Genomic DNA, 20,380 nt, shown 5'->3' on the forward strand with positions numbered 1-20,380 from the left:
TCAGGGAAACATGGATGGGGATCCATCAGTCCCTTAGGAATTCATTAATCCCTCAAGGATCCATCAAGTTGCTCATGGATCCATCAATCGCTTAGGAATCCATGAATCCCTCAGGAATCCTTCAATCCTTCAGGGAAACAGGGGCAGGGATCCGTCAATCCCTCAGGAATCCATGAATCCCCCAGGAATCCGTCAATCCTTCAGGGAAACAGGGGCAGGGATCCATCAATCCCTCAGGAATCCATGAATCCCTCAGGAATTCATCAATCCCTCAGGAAAACAGGGGCAGGGATCTGTAAATCCCTCAGGGATTCATTGAACCCTCACAGATCCATCAATCCCTTAGGAATCCATGAATCCCTCTGAGATCCATTAATCCCTCATGGATCCATCAATCCCTCAGGAGTCCATGAATCCCTCAGGGAAACATGGAGAGGGATCCATCAATCCCTTAGGAATCCATGAATCCCTCAGGGATTGATCAATTTTCCTCAGGGAAACATGGACAGGGATCCATCAATCCCTCATGGATCCATCAATCCCTTAGGAATTCATCAATCCCTCAGGGATCCATCAATCCCTCAGGGATCCATCCCTCAAATCTGGATTTGGGACCCCTGCGCCGCTTCCCCCCCACTCAGGGATGAATTAATGACAAGGGAATTCCAAACTTCCCATTTGGAGTAAGGGGAATTCCTAATTTTCCGTTTGGAGCCCACAAGGAGCAGCAACAATCCCCAAAATCCTCCTTTTATTTATTCTTTTTTTCCCTTTTTTAATCAAACCGGTTTCCAACCCGTTTTTTGGCCTCAAGAACTGAAGGGGGAGGAAGGGTTTGAAGATGAAAAGCACCACGAACTTGAGCCCAGAAAGGGGAGCAGGAGAAGAGAAATACCTCGATTTTCCCTCTTGGCCAGAACATTTGGATCCTGTGGAGGGAAAGGAAAAACAACAACAACAACAAAAAAATTCCCATACACAAAAAATTGAGAAAGCACCAAAAAAAGAGAGAAACCACCAGAAAAAAAAGACAAGGCACCAAAAAAAAAAAAAAAAAAAGAAAAAAAAGAAAAAAAGAGAAACCACCAAAAAAATGAGAGAAACCACAAAACAAAAAAAAAAGAAACCACAAAAAAACCCTGAGTGCTGCCAAGGTGGATTTTATGTAACCACTCCAGGCTGCCAGACTCAGGCTGCTCCCAGCTATTCAGGGATTTTCCACATGGTGGAAAGGAGGGAAAAGAGCCAGAAGTGACAAGTTTTATTCCCCTCCACTGCTGGCTGAGTTCTTCCTGTGCTGGATTGCAGGATAAGTGTGAGTTCTATCCCCATCTGCCAGAGCTGGGGCAGTTCTCTGCTCATGGGGCATTTTCTTTATCTCTGCCACAACCAATCCTCCCTCCAGGAGATCTCTGCTGTTAATGAGCCATTAATTATTAATTATCTTCTGTTCATGGCCAGTGAGTGTCCCTGCATAGCTGAGAAAATTCCATCATCCCATGGAGAGATGCTCCACCCAGGGGAGGAGCCAAGAATTTCTACTTGGATATAATCTGGGATTTTGGGATACCAGAACAGCCTTTGCCCACGGCATTCCCAGAGGAGCCCAGGCCCATCTCCCCCAGCCCTGGAGCTCCAGAGGAAAACTCCCCCCTTGTGCAGGATCCTGCTCCAGCAGAAGCACAGCTGGCACTGCAGGAGGGCTGAGCCACCCTGGGATGGGGCTGCTGCCACCACCCTGACACACAGGGGGAGAGGGCATGTTCTGACTCTGGCAGGGGTTTGTGTTTTGGGTTTTTGTTTGTACTATTGCATTTGTATTTTAAATTTTCCCAATAAATAACTGTTATTCCTATTCTTTTTGTTCTGACTATGGCAGTGGTTTGTTTTTTGGGTTTGACTGACTCTGGCAGTGGTTTGGGTTTTTTGGTACTATTGTATTTGTATTTTTAATTTTCCCAATTAAAATAGAAATAAAAATAAAAAAGAACTCTTATTCCTATTCCTATATCTTTTGTTCTTACTCTGGCAGTGGTTTGTTTTGGGTTTTTCTTGGTATATCGCATTTATATTTTTAATTTTCCCAATTAAGAACTGTTATTCCTATTCCTTTTGTTCTGACTCTGTTATTACTCTGGTCGTGGATTGTTTTTTGGGTTTGACTGACTCTGGCAGTGATTTGGTTTTTGTTTGTACTATTGCATTATATTTTAATTTTCCCAATAAAGAACCGTTATTCCTACTTTTCCTAAGAACACCTTGATTTCAAAACCACAACAATTCGGCAGGAGGGATTTTACATTTCATTTCAGGGGCAACTCCTGCCTTCCCCAGGCTCCTGGCCCCGGCTCACCTTCTGCACCTTGGGCTGCATGCGGGACGGGCAGGGCGGCATCAGGCTGAGGGCGGCGGTGACCTCGGGCGGCTCCACGGCCGCCAGCGCGCTGCAGATGGCCAGGACGGCCTGGATCACCCGCTCGGCCGTCCGCGGGAGCTCCCCCTGAGGATCACAGCGGTGGTTTGTCTCTCCAGACAGGTTTTATAAACCCTCAGAGACAAAACATCGCACCCTTGAGCCAGGTTTTATAAACCCCCCGAGACAAAACATCGCACCCTTGAGCCAGGTTTTATAAAATGTCACAGACAAAACATCGCACCCTTGAGCCAGGTTTTATAAAATGTCACAGACAAAATATCGCACCCTTGAGCCAGGTTTTACAAACCTTCCGAGACAAAACATCGCACCCTTGAGCCAGGTTTAATAACGCCCCTGAGACAAAACATTGCATCCTTAAGCCAGGTTTAAAAAACCCCCCGAGACAAAACATCGCATCCTTGAGCCAGGTTTTATAAACTCTCTGAGACAAAACATTGCATCCTTAAGCCAGGTTTAATAAACCCCCCGAGACAAATCATCGCACCCTTGAGCCAGGTTTTATAAACTCTCAGAGACAAAACATGGCACTGTTGTAGCGTTTCTGAGAGAGAGAGGGCATGATTTATGTTTGGAATGAGATTTGAGCTACTCCAGTCTAGGCCTCAGATTTGGGCCTTGCGAGGCCTTCCAGTCTCTGACGCAGTTAGAAATTAAGAGTTTGTGGCGCAGTTAAAAATTGTATTAAGGTGTGATGGGGAGCACGGGACTGCCTGGGTGTGAAGTAGTACAGGTTTATAGTGTGAGGTTTAGGCCACCTTAAGACAAAGACAATGTTCGTTTGCCAATCAGAGTGCCTTTGTAAACTGTAAACTATATAGAAGTGTATATAACTGCCATCTTCTCTCAAATAAACAGAGAACGTTGCATTAATCATATTGGTTGGATGTGCATTCTGTCCTGTCCGGCTTTCCCGATTTATGAGGTCCCTGGCTTTGTCACACCCTTGAGCCAGGTTTTATAAACCCCCCGAGACAAAACATCGCACCCTTGATAGCTCAGCTAGCTCAGGTGGTATACAAGTAGAAGGATGGCTCCTGTGGCAGTGTTGGAAACAAAAAATTTTAATAAAAGGCAAAACAGCAAAGCTTTTTACAGAGAAAAACTGAGCTAGGGTAAGAGTTTTTTGCTCCTGCTAAAAAACTTCACAAAAGCAATTTAATTGTTTTGTTCTTTTCTTTTCTAGGGAATTGTTTAGGTGGGACTTTTTGGCTTCTGTCCAATTAGCTATCCTTAAGTTGAAGTGGAGTCCCCAAGGTCCTATGAGGTGTCTTTTAACCAAATTGAGGAGAGAAACTTCTGGGCTTTTTCCTTTTTAAGGAGACAAAGGGTAACTTGTTTACTCCATCAACGGGGAGCATATTCCTACAACACAGGGAGTGGGGTGGGAGCCCCAAAATATATTTATATTTTATCTCTTCATCTCTTATAATGTAATGTAATATAATATAATATAATTTAATATAATCTTGTTATGTTATGTTATGCTATGCTATGTTATTATTATATTATGTTAATATTTATCATTTATCTCTTTATCTTTTCCATCCTCCCTCCACTCCAGGAGTTATTTTCTGTTCATGAGCCATTAATTATTAATTATCTTTTGTTCATGGCCAGTGAGTGTCCCTGCATGGCTGAGAGGATTCCATCATCCATGGGGAGATGCTGTGCCCAGGGGAGGAGCCGAACATTCCTACCTGGATACAATCTGGGATTTTGGGACACAGAACAGCCTTTGCCCACTGCACTCCCAGAGTTTCAAAACCCCCCAAATCCCCCCAAAAGCCCCCAAATCCCCCCAAAAGCAGCATCGGCCTCACCTCGGCCGCCAGGAATGCGTCCACCTCGTTGTGGAAGGTGTCGAAGAGGAGAGTCAGGGCCTGCCTGGGGGACAGGGGACAGCGCTCAGCCCCAGCCAGGGGACACGTGGGGACACTTGGGGAGACATGGAGAGACGTGGGGAGACGTGGGGACACGTGGGGAGACATGGGGAGACATGGGGACACGTGGGGACATGTGGGGACATGTGGGGAGACATGGGGACAGTTCTCCTGGCTGGGCACGTGGGGACAATGCCACTGTGTGTCCTCCATCTGGCAGGAACTGGGGACAGTGCCACCGTGTCCCCCTGTGTGGGGACAGGGGACAGTGCCACTGTGTTCTGCTCAGTGTGGGGACAGGGGACAGTGCCACCGTGTCCCCGGCCCTACCTGCTGATGGTCTGTTTGATAGGTCGCTCCTGCAGGTGGATGTGGTGGTTGAGGGTGGACGGGCTCTGCTCATCGCTGGCCTGGGGACACAGAGAGGCTGAGCGGGGCCGCAGGGAGGTGACACCAAGCCCTCAGTGTCCCAGGGAGGTGACACCAAACCCCGGTGTCTCAGGGAGGTGACACCAAACCCTTACAGTCCCAGGGAGGTGACACTGACCCTGCAGTGTCCCAGGGAGGTGACATCGACCCCGCAGAGTCCCAGGGAGGTGACACCGACCCCGCAGTGTCCCAGGGAGGTGACACCAACCCCGCAGTGTCCCAGGGAGGTGACACCGACCCCCGCAGTGTCCCAGGGAGGTGACACCCACCGTGCGGGCCAGGTCACTGCGCACGCTGTTCCTCCTGAGCAGCTGCAGCCGGATGTCGATGTCGAATTTCCTGCAGTGCTGGATGTGCTCGTGGCTGCCCAGCTCATGTTTGCTGCGGGGACAGGGCCACAGGCTCACCCCACACCCCGAAATCCTGCCTGGGTGCCCCAAAATCCCACCTGCCTGCCCCAAAATCCCTCCTGGAGTGCCCCAAAATCCCTCCTGGAGTGCCCCAAAATCCATCCTGGGTGCCCCAAAATCCCACCTGGAGTGCCCCAAAATCCCACCTGGAGTGCCCCAAAATCCCTCCTGGGTGCCCCAAAATCCCACCTGGAGTGCTCCAAACCCTGCCTGGCTGCTCTAAAATCCTGCCTGGCTGCCCCAAATCCCATCTGGGGTGCCCCAAAATCCCCTGGCCAGGCAGCCTTGGCTGGGGTTCCCCGTGAGGCCGGGCTTCCCGCAGGGCTGGGTGAACTCGTGCCTGCCAAACATGCAGGGAGAGCTCCACAGGCTCACCCCACACCCCAAAATCCCACTTGGAGTGCCCCAAAAACCTGCCTGGATGCCCCAAAATCCCACTTGGAGTGCCCTATCCCAGCCAGGCGGCCTTGGCTGGGGCTCAGGGTGGCCGCCCTGCCTGCACAGGGACATTTCTGGCAGCAGGAAATGCAGAGAATGAGGAATTGTTCTCCCTCCTTCCCTTCCAGAGCCCGGCCCAGCCTGCCAGGACCTGCCCAGGGATCCGTGGGAAGCAGAACACGGATCTGAGAGTGGGGCTGGGGTGGAATTCTGGGGCTGGGAATGACAGGGAAATTCTGGAGATGGAATGAGAGGGGGAATTCTGGAGCAGGGAACGACGGGGGAATTCTGGAGCAGGGAACGACGGGGGAATTCTGGAGCTGGGAATGACGGGGGGAATTCTGGAGATGGGAATGACAGGGAGAACCCTGGAGCTGGGAATGACAGGGGGAATTTTGAAGCTGGGAATGACAGGGGGAATTCTGGAGCTGGGAATGACAGGGGGAATTCTGGAGCTGGGAATGATGGGGGGAGTTCTGGAGCTGGGAATGACGGGGGCAATTCTGGAGCTGGGAATGATGGGGGAATTCTGGAGCTGGGAATGACGGGGGAATTCTGGAGCTGGGAATGACAGGGGAATTCTGGAGCTGGGAATGACAGGGGAATTCTGGAGCTGGGAATGACAGGGGAATTCTGGAGCTGGGAATGATGCCCTGACTCCCCCATCCAGACCCCCTCGAGGAGGACCCCTCCAGCCCTGACACTGACCCCCCTTTGGGTAGCCCTGAGCCCCCAAATCCCTCTCCCTCCTTCTCCCGGGATTTATCCATGGCTGGGATTTATTCAGGGCTGGGATTTTTCCAGGCTCCGCTCCCTGACACAACTTTTACAGAATTCTCCTCCAAAAAGCATTTTTGGCAGCTCCCAGCTTCCCAGCTGGTTCTCCAAGGATTTGGGGGTCAGCCTGACCAGGAATGACATTCCCAAGACATTCCCAACATGCTGCTTTTGGCAGGAGCAACTCCAGGGGCAGGAAAAGGAGCAGAGCAGCTCCTGCTGTGCTCCCCGGGATCAGCCCAGGGTGTTCATCACCCTGGAGCTCCTGCCATGGATTTTCCCTGATTTTCCCCTGATTTTCCTGTGTTTTCCCTGGGCTTTTTCCTGGTTTTCCCATTGTATTCCATTTTCCCCCTGGTTTTTCCATAATTTTAACATGTTTTTCTCTCTTTTTTCCTGTTTTTTCCCTGACTTTTCCTGGTTTTCATCTGGTTTTTCTCTGATTTTCTCCTGTTTTTTTTCCCTGGTTTTCTCCTGTTTGTTTTTTTTTTTCCCTGATTTTCCCCATGTTTCCCTGTTTTTCATCAATTTCCCCCCATTTTCCCCTGTTTTTCATCAATTTCCCCCCATTTTCCCTGTTTTTTCCTTGTTTTTCCCCCTGTTTTTCCCCCTGTTTTTTCCCCATTTCCCCCACTTCCCCCGTGGTTTTTCCCCCTGCCTTTTGCCTGTTTCCCCCCCCTTTTTTTCCATATTCCCTGTTTTTACCAGTTTTTCCTGATTTTCCATTTTTTCTGTATTTTTCATTGCTTTTTTCCCATTTTTCCCTGGTTTTCCCCATTTTTCTCCCATTTTCCCCCATTCCCCTCTGTTATTTCCTGTTTTTTCCCATTTTTTCCCCATTTTTCCCCCAGGGCCACTCACTTCTGCAGGAATTCCTCCAGGCCGCAGATTTTGAGCAGGAAATCCTCGACGTCCACGGTGTGGAGCTCATCGTGGGTGTAGCACAGGGCCTGGTAGATGAGCAGGTCCACGGTGGAGGAGCCTGGGGGGACGGGAAGGGTCCCTGAATCCTTGGGAATGCTGGGGATGGTGGGATTGAGGGAATGGTGGGGATGGTGGAGATGGTGGGAATACAGGAATGGGGGATTGGTGGGAATGTGGGGGTGGTGGGAAGGTGGGGATGGTGGGAATATGGGATTTGGGGAATGGTGGGAATGGTGGGATTGGTAGGGATGGTGGGAATGTGGGAATGGAGGGGATGGGGGAATGTGGGGATTGGTGGGGACGGGGGAATGAGGGAATGGTGGGGATGGTGGGGATGGTGGGAATGTGGGAACGGGGGAATGGTGGGGATGTGGGATTGGTGGGATTCATGGGATTGGGGGAATGGTGAGAATGGTGAGATTGGTGGGAATGAGGGAATGGTGGTAATATGGGATTTGGGGAATGGTGGGAATGCTGGAATGGAGGGGATGGTGGAGATGGTGGAATGGTGGGAATGTGGGATTTGAGGAATGATGGGAATAGTGGGAATGGTGGGGATGATGGGATTGGGGGAATGGTGTGAATGCGGGAATATGGGGATGGTGGGAATGAGGGAATGCAGGAATGGGGGAATATGGTAATGATGGGAATGGTGAGGATGGGGGAATGTTGAGAATGGTGGAATGGTGGGAATAGTGGGAATGGTGGGGATGGTGGGGATGAGGGAATGGAGGGGATGGTGGGAATGTGGGAATGGAGGGGATGGTGGAGATGATGGAGATGGTGGATGTGGGAATAGGGGAATGAGGGGATGGTGGGATTGGGGGAATGGCGGCATGTGGGGATAGTGGGATTGGTGGGATTGTGGGATTGATGGGAATGCGGGAAGCAGGAGCAGCGGGAACGCCGGAATGGCCGCTCCCGGCGGCCCGGGCGCACTCACAGTCGCAGGTGAAGGTCAGCGGCTCCCTCAGGCCGTCGCACAGCACCGTCACCTTCAGCCCGGCGCCGTGGCCCGGCCGCTCCGGGCTCGCGCTCACCGCGTTCCACACCAGGCCCGAGCCGGAGCGATCCCCGGAGCCGCAGCTGGAGCGCAGCCTGGGGGACAGGGGTGGCTCAGGGCTCCTGAGGGGGTCCCCCGCCCCAAAAATCACCTGGGTGGCCTCGAATCCCCTTTTGGCACCACAAGGGCTCAGCACCCTTGGGAACAGCCCCTTTGGTGGCCCTGAACTCCCTCTTGGTGGCCCTGAAACCCCTTTTGGTGGCCCTGAAACCCCTTTTGGTGGCCCTGAACCCCTCTTGGTGGCCCTGAAACCCCTTTTGATGGCCCTGAAGCTCCTCTGGGTGGCCCTGCATCCCCTCATAGTGGCCCTGAATCCCCTTTTGGTGGCCCTGAATCCCCTTTTGGTGGCCCTGAAGCTCCTCTGGGTGGCCCTGCATCCCCTCATGGTGGCCCTGAAACCTCTCAGGGTGGCCATGCAGCTTCTCAGAGTGGCCCTGAGCCCCCCTTGGTGGCCCTGAATCCCCTTGGAGTGGCCCTGAATACCTCTTGGTGGCCCTGAACATCTTTTGGTGTCCCTGAATCCCTCTTGGTGGCCCTGAATCCCTCTTGGTGGCCCTGAAGCACCTCTGGGTAGCCCTGCAGCCCCATTTAGTGGCCCTGAATCCCCTTGGGGTGGCCCTGAAGCCTTTTTTGGGTTGTTTTGGGGACATTTTGGATACTCACACGTCCAGCATGTGACAGAAGGCGGCCACCTCCTCGTCCCGCTCCTCGGACACCTCGAAGAGCTCGTAGCCATTGGCCAAGGAGTGGGGCCGGGGAGCCACCTGTGGGGCAGGGCATGACCCCATCACCTGGGGGCCACCTGTGCCGGGTCTGGCTCACAAACCCTTCAGTTTTGGGGTTTTGGGCAGGTCTGGCTCACAGACCCTTCAGTTTTGGGGTTTTGGACATGTCTGGCTCACAGGACCTTTCTGTTTTGGGGTTTGGGACATGTCTGACTCACAAAAACCTTCAGTTTTGGGGTTTTAGGCAGGTCTGGCTCAGTTTTGGGGTTTTGGACCTGTTTGGCTCAGTTTGGGGTTTTGGACAGGTCTGACTGACAGACCCTTCAGTGTTGGGATTTTGGACACATCCGGTTTAGTTTTGGGGTTTTGGGCACGTTTGGTTCAGTTTTGGGGTTTTGGACATGTCTGGCTCAGTTTTGGGGTTTTGGACACGTTTGGTTCAGTTTTGGGGTTTTGGACAAGTCTGGCTCATGGGACTTTTCAGTTTTGGGTTTTTGGGCAGGTCTGGCTCAGTTTTGGGGTTTTGGATGTGTCTGGCTCATGGGACTTTTCAGTTTTGGGGTTTTGGGCAGGTCTGGCTCAGTTTTGGGGTTTTGGACATGTCTGGCTCATGGGACTTTTCAGTTTTGGGGTTTTGGGCAGGTCTGGCTCACAGACACTTCAGTTTTGGGGTTTGGACCAGTCTGGCTCAGTTTTGGGGTTTTGGGGTGGTCTGACTCAGTTTTTGGGGCTCGGGGCAGGGCTGTCTCATGGGACATCTTGCTCCCACATCCCACACAACATTCCAAGGAGCCACCAGGACGGGACAAGAAGAACCCACCCAGAAGAACACCCATCTCCGGGACATCCCAGCTCTGCATTCCCATCTCCATCCCACCCCAACTCCAATTCCCACTCTGGCAATGCCCTCACCGGCTCCACGGAGATCCTGCGGTTCCTGTTGGCCGCCAGGTTCTTCCTGCCGCCCGCGCGGGCCCCGTAGGTGCGCGGGGGCACCTGGGGGGGCATGGTCTTGCTCCGTGCCACCGGCTTCCCGCTGGATTCCTTCTCCAGGATGCTCCTGCCTTCCTTCCAGCCCCGGGAGCCCGGCAGCGCCTCGGATTCGTAGGTGGACTTGAGGTTGAGGCAGGTGATGGCGTCCACGCCGTAGGGATCCTCCTGGGAGATGCGGCGCCCCAAAAGTTTGTCCTGAGCCACCGAGAACATGTTGATGTCCCTGGGCTGGCCCTTGGGGGACAGCGGGGACGCCTTCCCCGAGCGCTGGCCGCCCTCGGGACAGCCCCACAGCGGGTGCCGTGGTGGCAGCGGGGGCGGTGAGAGCTTTTTGGGGGAACCGCCGCCGTCGTGGGGCTCGGAGCCGTTGAGGGGCTCCCCGAGGAAATCCCGCTGCGAGCCCTCGAAGATGAGCAGGTAATCCCCGCTCAGGGAGCCCTTCCAGGGCTGCGGCTCCAGCGGGGCCGGGCCGGGCACGGGCGGCGCTCGGGGACCCTCGGGGACGTTGGGGACGGCGTAGCTGAGCGCGGGGTCGGAGCCGGAGAGGCCCCGCGCTGCTTTGATGCCGTTCCTGTCCACCACGGGGTCATCCCAGGAGATGAGGGAACGCTCCTGGAGCCGCTCCTTCCTGGCCCGGCTCTCCTCCTTGTCCTGGCGGAGCCGGGATAAGGCGTCGTACTCCATCTGCAGCGCCTCGGCCAGCGCCAGCTCCTTGCGGCTCAGCCCCACCGACTCCAGCGCCGGCCACTGCTCGGCGCGGCCGCGGCGGCCCGACATCCTGCCGGGACGGGAGCGGGGTCAGGAGAACGGCATCCTGCTGCTCCGGCCGCCTGGAAACCGGAATGGAGAGGGGTCAACGGATGGCGGCCGGGGATGGCGGAATGGGGAAAGGTGAGATGGGCGCCCATGGATGTTGGGAATGAGGAATGGTGTGGGATTGATGCTGGGAATGGGGAAAGGTGAGATGGGTGCCCATGGATGTTGGCAATGGGGAATGGTGAGATGGATGCCCATGGATGTTGGGAATAAAGAAAGGTGAGGATTGATGGATGGGTGTCCATGGATGTTGGGAATGAGGAAAGGTGAGATGGGCGCCCATGGATGTTGGGAATAAAGGTGAGGATTGATGGATGGGTGTCCATGGATGTTGGGAATGGGGAAAGGTGAGATGGGTGCCCATGGATGTTGGGAATAAAGAAAGGTGAAGATTGATGGATGGTGTCCATGGATGTTGGGAATGGGGAATGGTGTGGGATTGATGTTGGGAATGGGGAAATGTGAGATGGGCTCCCATGGATGTTGGGAATAAAGAAAGGTGAGATGGGTGCCCATGGATGTTGGGAATGAGGAAAGGTGAGATGGGTGCCCATGGATGTTGGGAATAAAGAAAGGTGAGGATTGATGGATGGGTGTCCATGGATGTTGGGAATGGGGAATGGTGTGGCATTGATGCTGGGAATGGGAAAAAGGTGAGATGGGTGCCCATGGATGTTGGGAATGGGGAATGGTGAGATGGATGCCCATGGATGCTGGGGATGGGGAAAGGTGAAGATTGATGGATGGGTGTCCATGGATATTGGGAATGGGGAATGGTGTGGGATTGATGCTGGGGATGGGGAAAGGTGAGATGGGCACCCATGGATGCTGGGAATGGGGAAAGGTGAGATGGGCACCCATGGATGCTGGGAATGGGGAAAGGTGAGATGGATGCCCATGGATGTTGGGAATGGGGAAAGGTGAGATGGGTACCCATGGATGTTGGGAATGGGGAAAGGTGAGATGGGTACCCATGGATGTTGGGGATGGGGAAAGGTGAGATGGGCGCCCATGGATGTTGGGAATAAAGAAAGGTGAGATGGGTGCCCATGGATGTTGGGAATGGGGAAAGGTGAGATGGGTGCCCATGGATGTTGGGGATGAGGAAAGGTGAAGATTGATGGATGGGTGTCCATGGATGTTGGGAATGGGGAAAGGTGAGATGGGCGCCCATGGATGTTGGGAATAAAGAAAGGTGAGGATTGATGGATGGGCGCCCATGGATGTTGGGAATGGGGAAAGGTGAGATGGATGCCCATGGATGTTGGGAATGGGGAAAGGTGAGGGATTGATGGATGGGAATGGGGAAAGGTGAGATGGGTGCCCATGGATGCTGGGAATGAGGAAAGGTGTGAGATTAATGCTGGCAATGGGGAAAGGTGTGGGGTTAAATGATGGCATCCATGGATGTTAGGAATAGGGAAATGTGAGGGATTGATGGATGGGTGCTCATGGATGCTGGGAATGGGGAAACGTGAAATTATGGGGATTTATGGGGAAACGTGGAGATTTATGGGGAAACGTGAGCCATGGATGCTGAGAGTGGGGAAAGATGTGGGGTTAAAGGATGGCAGCCATGGATGATGGGAATGGAGAAAGGTGTGGGGTTAATGCTGGGAATTCCCTCCCAGGGAAGGATTTATTCCCACCATCCCACCCAAACCAGCACAGGGAATCCTGGAATGGGTTGATTTGGAATTCCCAGGGAATCCATGGCTGGTCCTGGATCCCTGGGAGCCCCCAGGGCTAGATGGGCTCTGGAGCACCCTGGGATCATGGGAAGTGTCCCTGCCCAGGGCAGGGCTGGGAATTGGGATGATCCTTGAGACCTTCCAACCCAAACCATTCCAGGATTCCATTAAAAAAAAAAAAAAAATCCCAATTTCAGGACTCCTGACTCATTCCCAGCCTGCAAATTCCCACAGAATCCGTGGCTGCCCCATCCCTGGCAGTGTCCCAGGCCGGGTTTGTCGGGGTTTGGAGCACCCTGGGACGATGGATGGAATATCCCAAGGTCCTTTCCCACCCATCTGGAATCTCCTGGATAAGGAAGGCCGGGCTGGCTCAGCCCTTCCTGTGTGCCTGAAAAAAGGGAAACGAGCGGGGGCCCAGCAGGGCCAGGGGGTAAAAATAAAAATTTGGCTGCAGCTGCTGCTGCTTCCACTTCCCCAGGAGCCCACGGACACCAGGCAGGGAAGGGGCTGAGCTGGAATCCCAAATTTTCCCAAATTTTTTTCCCCCACAAAGGATAAAATCAGCCCCAGATTTGGGGAGGGCAGCGGGATCAGCACCTGCAGCTGGGGCTGAGCCACCCCAAAGGCCACGAGGCTGCCCCAGCACCGTGATTTTATTAAAATTTCTACAATTTGAGGAAAAAAAAATCAGCCCCCGGCAGCAAATCCAGGGATTTTTAAGGCAGAATGGGAAGGAAGAGATGGGAAAGGAAGGGATGAGGGTGCTGAGAGGGCAGATCCCAACTCTTATTTCAGGAGAGGGAGCTGGGAATGGCCTGGAAAAGCCAGGAAATTTCTGGATCTCACGGATATTCCCCAGCACCCACCCAGGCACTGCTCAGCACTAAAAATCACCAGCAGGGACCTCCAGGTTTTGGGGTTCTGGGCAGGTCTGGCTCATGGGATCTCGAGTTTTTGGGATTTTGGATGGGTTTGGCTCATGGGACCTCCCATTTTCGGAGTTTTAGGCAGGTTTGGCTCATGGGATCTCCTGTTTTTGGGGTTTTGGGCAGGTTTGGCTCATGGGACCTCCCATTTTTGGGGTTTTAAGTGGGTTTGGCTCACGGGATCTTGAGTTTTTGGGATTTTGGATGGGTTTGGCTCATGGGACCTCCAGTTGTTGGGGTTTTGGGTGAGTTTGGCTCATGGGACCTCCCATTTTTGGGGTTTTAGGTGGGTTTGGCTCACGGGATCTTGAGTTTTTGGGATTTTGGATGGGTTTGGCTAATGGGGTCTCAAGTTTTTGGGGTTTTTGGCTGATTTGGCTCATAGGATCTCCCATTTTTGGGGTTTTGAATGGGTTTGGTTCATGGGACCTCCGGTTTTTGATGTTTTGAATGGGTTTGGCTCATGGGATCTCGAGTTTTTGGGGTTTTGGATGGGTTTGGCTAAAGGGATCTCGAGTTTTTGGGGTTTTAGGTGGGTTTGGCTCATGTGACCTCCCATTTTTGGGGTTCAGGTGAGGTCTGGCTCCAATGCCCCCCCACCCCAGGCCCTCCTCAGCCCCACACAGGGCTCTGCTGATGCCCCAATTTAGGATAAAATGAGGCACTCTCCCTTCCCAGCAACCACAAACATTTTACTGGCACCCCTGGCCATCACCATTCCCATTTTGGGGAAAGCAGGAAAATCCTAAATCCCAAAATACCAGATCCAGGAGAGGCCTGGGACCCCCCCCAGCCCCACAAGTGGCCCCCACACCCCACCCCAGTGACCAGTGGCCAGCTCAGGGTGTCCCCAAGGCCACTCCTGGGGGGTTTTTGTCCCCCTCCAAGGAACTCCACAATTCCCACAGGATTTGTCCCTTTCCAGGTCCCTCTCATCCCCCCCAGCACCAGCTCATCCAGGGATTTTGGTGCTTTCCAGCTGGAAAAAGTGGTTCCAGGGGGTGCTGAGAGGTTGGGAATGTTCCCACCCCTGGCATTTCGGGCCCTGCTGCTGCCAGCTGCGGCTTTTTCCTGGAAAAGCAGAAATCCCAAAAGCTGGAAGGCCAACAGAGGAAAATCTGCTTTTAACCCAAAAGCAACAAACTCCCGGCTGAATTTCGTGGGCTGCCGAAGCCACAGCTCCGCGCTGCTCTCCAAAACAAACATCTGCATCCCGTGTGGGGCTGGAATTGCCACGGGAATGGGGCGGGAATGGGGTTTGACCCCGCAGGGTTTGGGGACACCGTGAGCAGGTGGCTCAGCCCTTTCCCTTCCAGGAGGAGCAAAAAAAAGAAAAAAAACCAAACCAAAATCCTATGGAAAAGCCTCAAAATTGCCCTCCAAGTGCTGGTCCAGGAGCAGGAAGTGATGCTCGGTCAGAGCCTCCTGCTCCAGGGCTTTAATGGGAATTTAATGGGAATTTTAATGGGAATTTAATGGGAAATTTAATGGGAATTTTTATGGGAATGTTAGTGGTGCCATCACTTAAGGGGGCTTTGGAGCCGCCCTGTGCTCACCCTGATCCCAGGAAAGTGGGAAGCATCCCATGGGATCCCACGGCAGATCCCTGGCTCCAGGGATGGGATCCCAGGGGCTCCTGGAGCACCCCCAAACCTCCCTTCCCCCTCTCAGGACCCCACGGGTGGGACAGGGGGGTGACAGCCCCCACCTTTTAAAGACACCCCTACTCCTGTCCCCACGGTGTCCCCACGGTGTCCCCAGAGCCACCTCCTGTCCCTGTCCCCATGTCACACCCACGCCCAGACATTCGGAATCTCCCACCCCCCACTCGGGGCCCGGATTTTGGGGGGCCCAGGGGACACTGGCACTGTCCCCAGTGCCACCACCCGTGTCCTATGCAAATCTCGGCTTCCTCCTGCCACCCACCCGGGGACAGGAGGGGCTGGAGCTCTAAAAACACCACAGAAATACCACAGAAACGCCCCAAAAACTCCCCCAGAACACCACAAAAATACTCAAAAAAATGCTCTAAAAATGCTCCAAACCCACCCCAAAAAGGCCCCCAAAACACCTCACAAACACCCCAAAAACTCCCCCAGAATACCACAAAAATACTCAAAAAAATGCTCTAAAAAGCCCCAAAATGGAACCCGGTGTCAAAAATCCCAGAGAAAAAATAAAATAACCCCCAGAGGGTTTCAATTCTGGAGCCACAAATGGATCCATCGATCCCAAATCCAGCCAATCCAACCGTCTGGAGGGAAAAAAGGGATGTGGGGAGGACTGGGATCATCCCAGGGTGTGCCCCAAATCCTTTTAGGGCCCCGTAACCCTCACCAGACCCATCCCAGGCTGGAATGGGATTCATTTCCCAGGGCTGCTCATCCTGCAGGATTCCCATCTCATTCCCATGCCATTCCCATGTCATTCCATGTAACTCCCGTGCCATTCCCATGTAATTCCCGTGCCATTCCAATGCCATTCCCGTCTCATTCCCTTGTCATTGCCGTCTCATTCCCATGCCATTCCCACATCACGCCTGTACCATTCCCATGTCATTCCATATAATTCCCATGTTATTCCCACATCATTCCATATAATTCCCATGTCATTCCCATGTAATTGCCATGCCATTCCCATGTAATTCCCATGCCATTCCCATGTAATTCCCATGTCATTCCCCTGTCATTCCCATCTCATTCCGTTGTCATTCCATATAATTCCCATGTCATTCTCATATAATTCCCATGCCATTCCCACATTATTCCCATCCCCTTCCCATGTAATTCCCATGTCATTCCCATGCCATTCCCATATAATTCCCATGCCATTCTGTGTCATTCCCGTTCCATTCCCATGCCATTCCCATGTTCCTAAGGACATGCCACAGGCATGGAAATCCGGGATGGCTCTGGGAACGCTGCTGCCCTGCAGGGATCCCCAAACCTCCCCAGGCCCAGCCTTGCCCTGCCCTTCCCTGATCCTGGGGTATCCCAGTGCTCCGGCTGCCACATCCCGGAGCATCCCGGAGCATCCCAGAGCATCCCAGTGAATCCTGGAGCATCCTGGTGAATCCCAGTCTATCCCAGTTCATCCCAGTGAATCTTGGAGCATCCTGGTGAATCCCAGTCTATCCCAGTTCATCCCAGTGAATCCTGGCACACCCCCAGTGAATCCCAGTGAATCCTGGTGCATCTCAGTGCATTCCAGGGAATCCCAGTCAATCCCGGTGAATCCCAGTGTATCCTGATGCATCCCAGTCAATCCCAGTGCATCCCAGTCAATCCCAGTCCATTCCAGTGCATCCTGGTGCACCCCCAGTGAATCCCATTGAATCCTGGTGCATCCCAGTGAATCCTGTTTTATCCCAGTGCATCCCAGTCAATCCCAGTGCATCCCAGTCAATCCCAGTGAATCCCAGTGCATCCCAGTGCATCCCAGTGAATCCCAGTCAATCCCAGTGCATCCCAGTCCATCCCAGTTCATCCCAGTCAATCCCAGTGAATCCCAGTGAATCCCAGTGCATCCCAGTCAATCCCAGTTCATCCCAGTGCATCCCAGTCAATCCCAGTGCATCCCAGTCAATCCCAGTGCATCCCAGTCAATCCCAGTTCATCCCAGTGCATCCCAGTCAATCCCAGTGCATCTCAGTGAATCCCAGTTCATCCCAGTGCATCCCAGTGAATCCCAGTCTATCCCAGTCAATCCCAGTGAATTCTGTTTTATCCCAGTGCATCCCAGTCAATCCCAGTACATCCTGGTGCATCCCAGCCCAGCTCCCACACGGAGCACCTGCTCCCACTGCAGCAGGCTGGGAATTCCCGGCTGCAGGGTTGGAAGGGCCGATCCTCTGGATACTCCGGATCCTCCGGATCCTCCGGATCCTCTGCCAGCCTCCCTCTGGGATTCAGGAGCTCCGAGCCGGGGCAGTGCCTGGCCGGGGCGGTTATCCCGGGAAATCCGGGATAGGCAGGTTCCCCTCCCCACAGCTCCCTGTTATCCCATCCCTGCAGCTCTGGGAAGGAAGGATCGATTTTCCTGGAAAATCGGAGCTCCGGGCAGGTCTCCCACCCCACAACTCCCTGTTATTCCTTTCCTCCCACTTTGAGAGGGAAAGGATCGATTTTCCTGGGAATACCAGGCTCCAGGCAGGTTCCCTCACCCCCAGCTCCCTGTTATCTCAATCCCTTCTGCTCTGGGATTTTCCTGGGAATACCAGACTCCAGGAACATCCCCTCATGCCCCAGCTCCCTGTTATCCCTTCCCTGGGATGGGAATTCTGAATTCTGTTATCCCTTCCCTACAGCTTGGGGAAGGAAGGATCGTTTTTCCTGGAAAATCCGGGTTCCGGGCAGGTTTCCTCAGCCCCCAGCTCCCTGTTGGCTTGGGAAGGAAGGATCGATTTTCTGGGAATATCAGGCTCCAGGCAGGTTCCCTCATCCACCAGCTCCCTGTTATCCCATCCCTGCAGCCCTGGGAAGGAAGGATCAATTTTCCTGGAAAATCTGGGCTCCAGGAACATCACCTCATCCCCCAGCTCCCTGTTATCCCTTCCCTGGGATGGGAATTCTGAATTCTGTTATCCCACCCCTGCCGCTCTGGGAAGGAAGGATCGATTTTCCCGGTCACGCCGAGCCGGGCCCAGCTCCCGGGAACAATCCCGGCCGTGCTCGGCCTCGCACACACGGGCAGGGCTGTCCCTGTCCCTGTCATTGTCCCTGTCCCTGTCCCTGTCCCTGTCCCTGTCCCTGTCCCCAGCCACTGATCCAAAGGGTGGCACCCCTGCCCAGGGCAGCGGGGTGGGGACCAGAGGGTCCAAAACCAAAAACCAAACCCCAAAACCATTCCAGGATTCTGTGATCCCCATCCCTTCCCTATTTCCATCCCCCTGTCCCCATCCCTGTCCCCCCAACCCTGCCCCACCGGAGGGGACAGGACCCCAACCCCCCTGTCCCCTTCGCCCAACTTCGCCGTTCCTCGGGCACCGTTTCATTGTCCCGCTCATCCAAACCCCCCAAATTCCCGAGGGGACACTCCGAGACCCCACCCCGACCCCTCCTCGTGCCCGGGGCAGCGCCAGCCCCGCGTTCCCCCCGCTCCCTTTTGGGGTTCCCGATGCTCTGGAGCAGCACCAGGATGAGCCGCAGCTTTTGGGAAGCTCCGCGAAGGCGAGCGGCACCCGCACCTCGCCGGGGCGGGGGAATTACGGACACAAAAAAGCTACATTTCAATAGAAAATATCATTTTTTAGCGGACGAACAGAGCAGAGCCCCCCGCTCCCTCCGCTCCCCGGCGCGGCCCTACCTGCTCCGAGCGGCGGCGGCGGGGCCGGGGGATGCGGGAGGAGCCGGAGGGATGCGGGAGGAGCCGGAGGGATGCGGGAGGAGCCGGAGGGAGGCGGGAGGAGCCGGGAGGATGCGGGAGGAGCCGGAGGGATGCGGGAGGAGCCGGAGGGAGGCGGGAGGAGCCGGAGGGATGCGGGAGGAGCCGGGAGGATGCGGGAGGAGCCGGAGGGATGCGGGAGGAGCCGGAGGGAGGCGGGAGCTCCGCGGCGGAGGCGGCGGACAATGGCGGGCGCAGCGCGGGGCGGTGCGGGGCCATCTCCCGGTCGCGCTCCGCACTGCACAGAGCCCCGGCTGGTGTCCCCCGGTGTCCCCCGGTGTCCCCGTGAATGTCCCCGGGATGTTCTGCATTACACAGAGCCCCGGCCGGTGTCCCCCGGTGTCCCCTCATGTCCCCCCGTGTCCCCAGCCCGCTCCGGCTGCCCCACGGAACCCCCCGGGATGCTGCCGGGAGTTAGGGGGTGCAGGAGGGAAGGTGCGGGCAGTGGGGTACAGACAGTGGGGTGCAGATCGGGATGCAGATAGTGGGGTGCAGATAGTGGGGTGCTGATGGGGGTACAGACAGTGGGGTGCAGATGTGGGTGCAGACAGTGGGATGCAGATGTTGGGTGCTGATGGGGGTGCAGATGTGGGGTGCAGATTGGGATGCAGACAGTGGGGTGCAGGCAGTGGGGTGCTGGTGGGGGTGCAGACAGTGGTGTGCAGATAATGGGGTGCAGGTGGGGGTGCAGACAGTGGTGTGCAGATAATGGGGTGCAGGTGGGGGTGCAGACAGTGGGGTGCAGACAAAGGCACAAGAAGGAAACCCCATCAGCCACACAACTCCAGCGCAGGGTGATACCTCAGCACTGCCACCGCTCGGTCCAGAGCCCGGATAGCTCAGTCGGTAGAGCATCAGACTTTTAATCTGAGGGTCCAGGGTTCAAGTCCCTGTTCGGGCGTTGATCCTTTTCCTTATTTTTTCCCCACTCCGTTATTTTTTTTCCGCCAAAAAACCCCTTTTTTTACACCCGTGCCACGGTCGGCGCTGCCTTCGGGACGATCCCGGCTGCATCTGAAGGGAATCCTGTCAGGAAATTAAAAAAAAAAATAAATAAATAAAACGAATATTTGGAAAAAATTGAGCCGCCCGAACAGGGACTTGAACCCTGGACCCTCAGATTAAAAGTCTGATGCTCTACCGACTGAGCTATCCGGGCTCTGGACTCAGCCACCGCTCAGAGCTTTTATCACCGCACAGCGGAACGGCCGCTCCAGGAATTGGGAAAATCCGATTTTTCCAGGGATCCTCCCTCCCCTCGGACCAAGCACAGAATTAGACAAAATTCCTAATTATTTCTCAAAATATCCTGATTATTTCTGCCCGCCCACGGCAGCGGATTAATTTGGGATTTTCCTTCCAAATTTCCATTTTGGAAGGGGAATAATTCAGTTCACCCCCGCGATGAGGCAAGAAAATGTGGGTTTATTTTTTTTTTTAATGGATATAGCTGATTATTCTAATATCCAGGTGGATATTGTGATAT

The 20,380-nt window shown here is 54.3% G+C and overlaps 1 protein-coding gene and 2 non-coding genes across 4 annotated transcripts in view; 1 reads left to right on the forward strand and 2 right to left on the reverse strand.

The window, feature by feature from the left end:
* Window positions 1-18,918, reverse strand: part of PIK3C2B (phosphatidylinositol-4-phosphate 3-kinase catalytic subunit type 2 beta) — a 35,994-nt gene extending 17,076 nt beyond the window's left edge. The window contains exons 1-10 of one of the 2 annotated variants that reach the window (XM_032753020.3): window positions 18,817-18,918; window positions 9,996-10,906; window positions 9,022-9,122; window positions 8,239-8,393; window positions 7,233-7,353; window positions 5,016-5,127; window positions 4,648-4,727; window positions 4,258-4,321; window positions 2,354-2,500; window positions 896-929 (exon numbers count right to left, since the gene is read on the reverse strand). In XM_032753020.3, the coding sequence (XP_032608911.3) occupies window positions 896-929; window positions 2,354-2,500; window positions 4,258-4,321; window positions 4,648-4,727; window positions 5,016-5,127; window positions 7,233-7,353; window positions 8,239-8,393; window positions 9,022-9,122; window positions 9,996-10,853 (1,672 nt within the window). In that variant the 5' untranslated portion in view covers window positions 10,854-10,906; window positions 18,817-18,918. Of the gene's footprint in view, window positions 1-895; window positions 930-2,353; window positions 2,501-4,257; window positions 4,322-4,647; window positions 4,728-5,015; window positions 5,128-7,232; window positions 7,354-8,238; window positions 8,394-9,021; window positions 9,123-9,995; window positions 10,966-18,816 lie in introns of those variants that run through there. The other variant, XM_072918740.1, reaches the window with a different exon arrangement.
* An 804-nt stretch (window positions 18,919-19,722) lies between these two features.
* TRNAK-UUU (transfer RNA lysine (anticodon UUU)) lies at window positions 19,723-19,795 on the forward strand. The gene has a single exon. It is a non-coding gene; the product is annotated as a tRNA-Lys (tRNA).
* Window positions 19,796-19,980: 185 nt separating this feature from the next.
* Window positions 19,981-20,053, reverse strand: TRNAK-UUU (transfer RNA lysine (anticodon UUU)). Its single transcript has one exon. It is a non-coding gene; the product is annotated as a tRNA-Lys (tRNA).
* Window positions 20,054-20,380: the final 327 nt, after the last annotated feature.

The sequence above is a fragment of the Taeniopygia guttata genome, chromosome 26, assembly GCF_048771995.1.
Source record: "Taeniopygia guttata chromosome 26, bTaeGut7.mat, whole genome shotgun sequence".
Lineage (NCBI taxonomy): Eukaryota > Metazoa > Chordata > Aves > Passeriformes > Estrildidae > Taeniopygia > Taeniopygia guttata.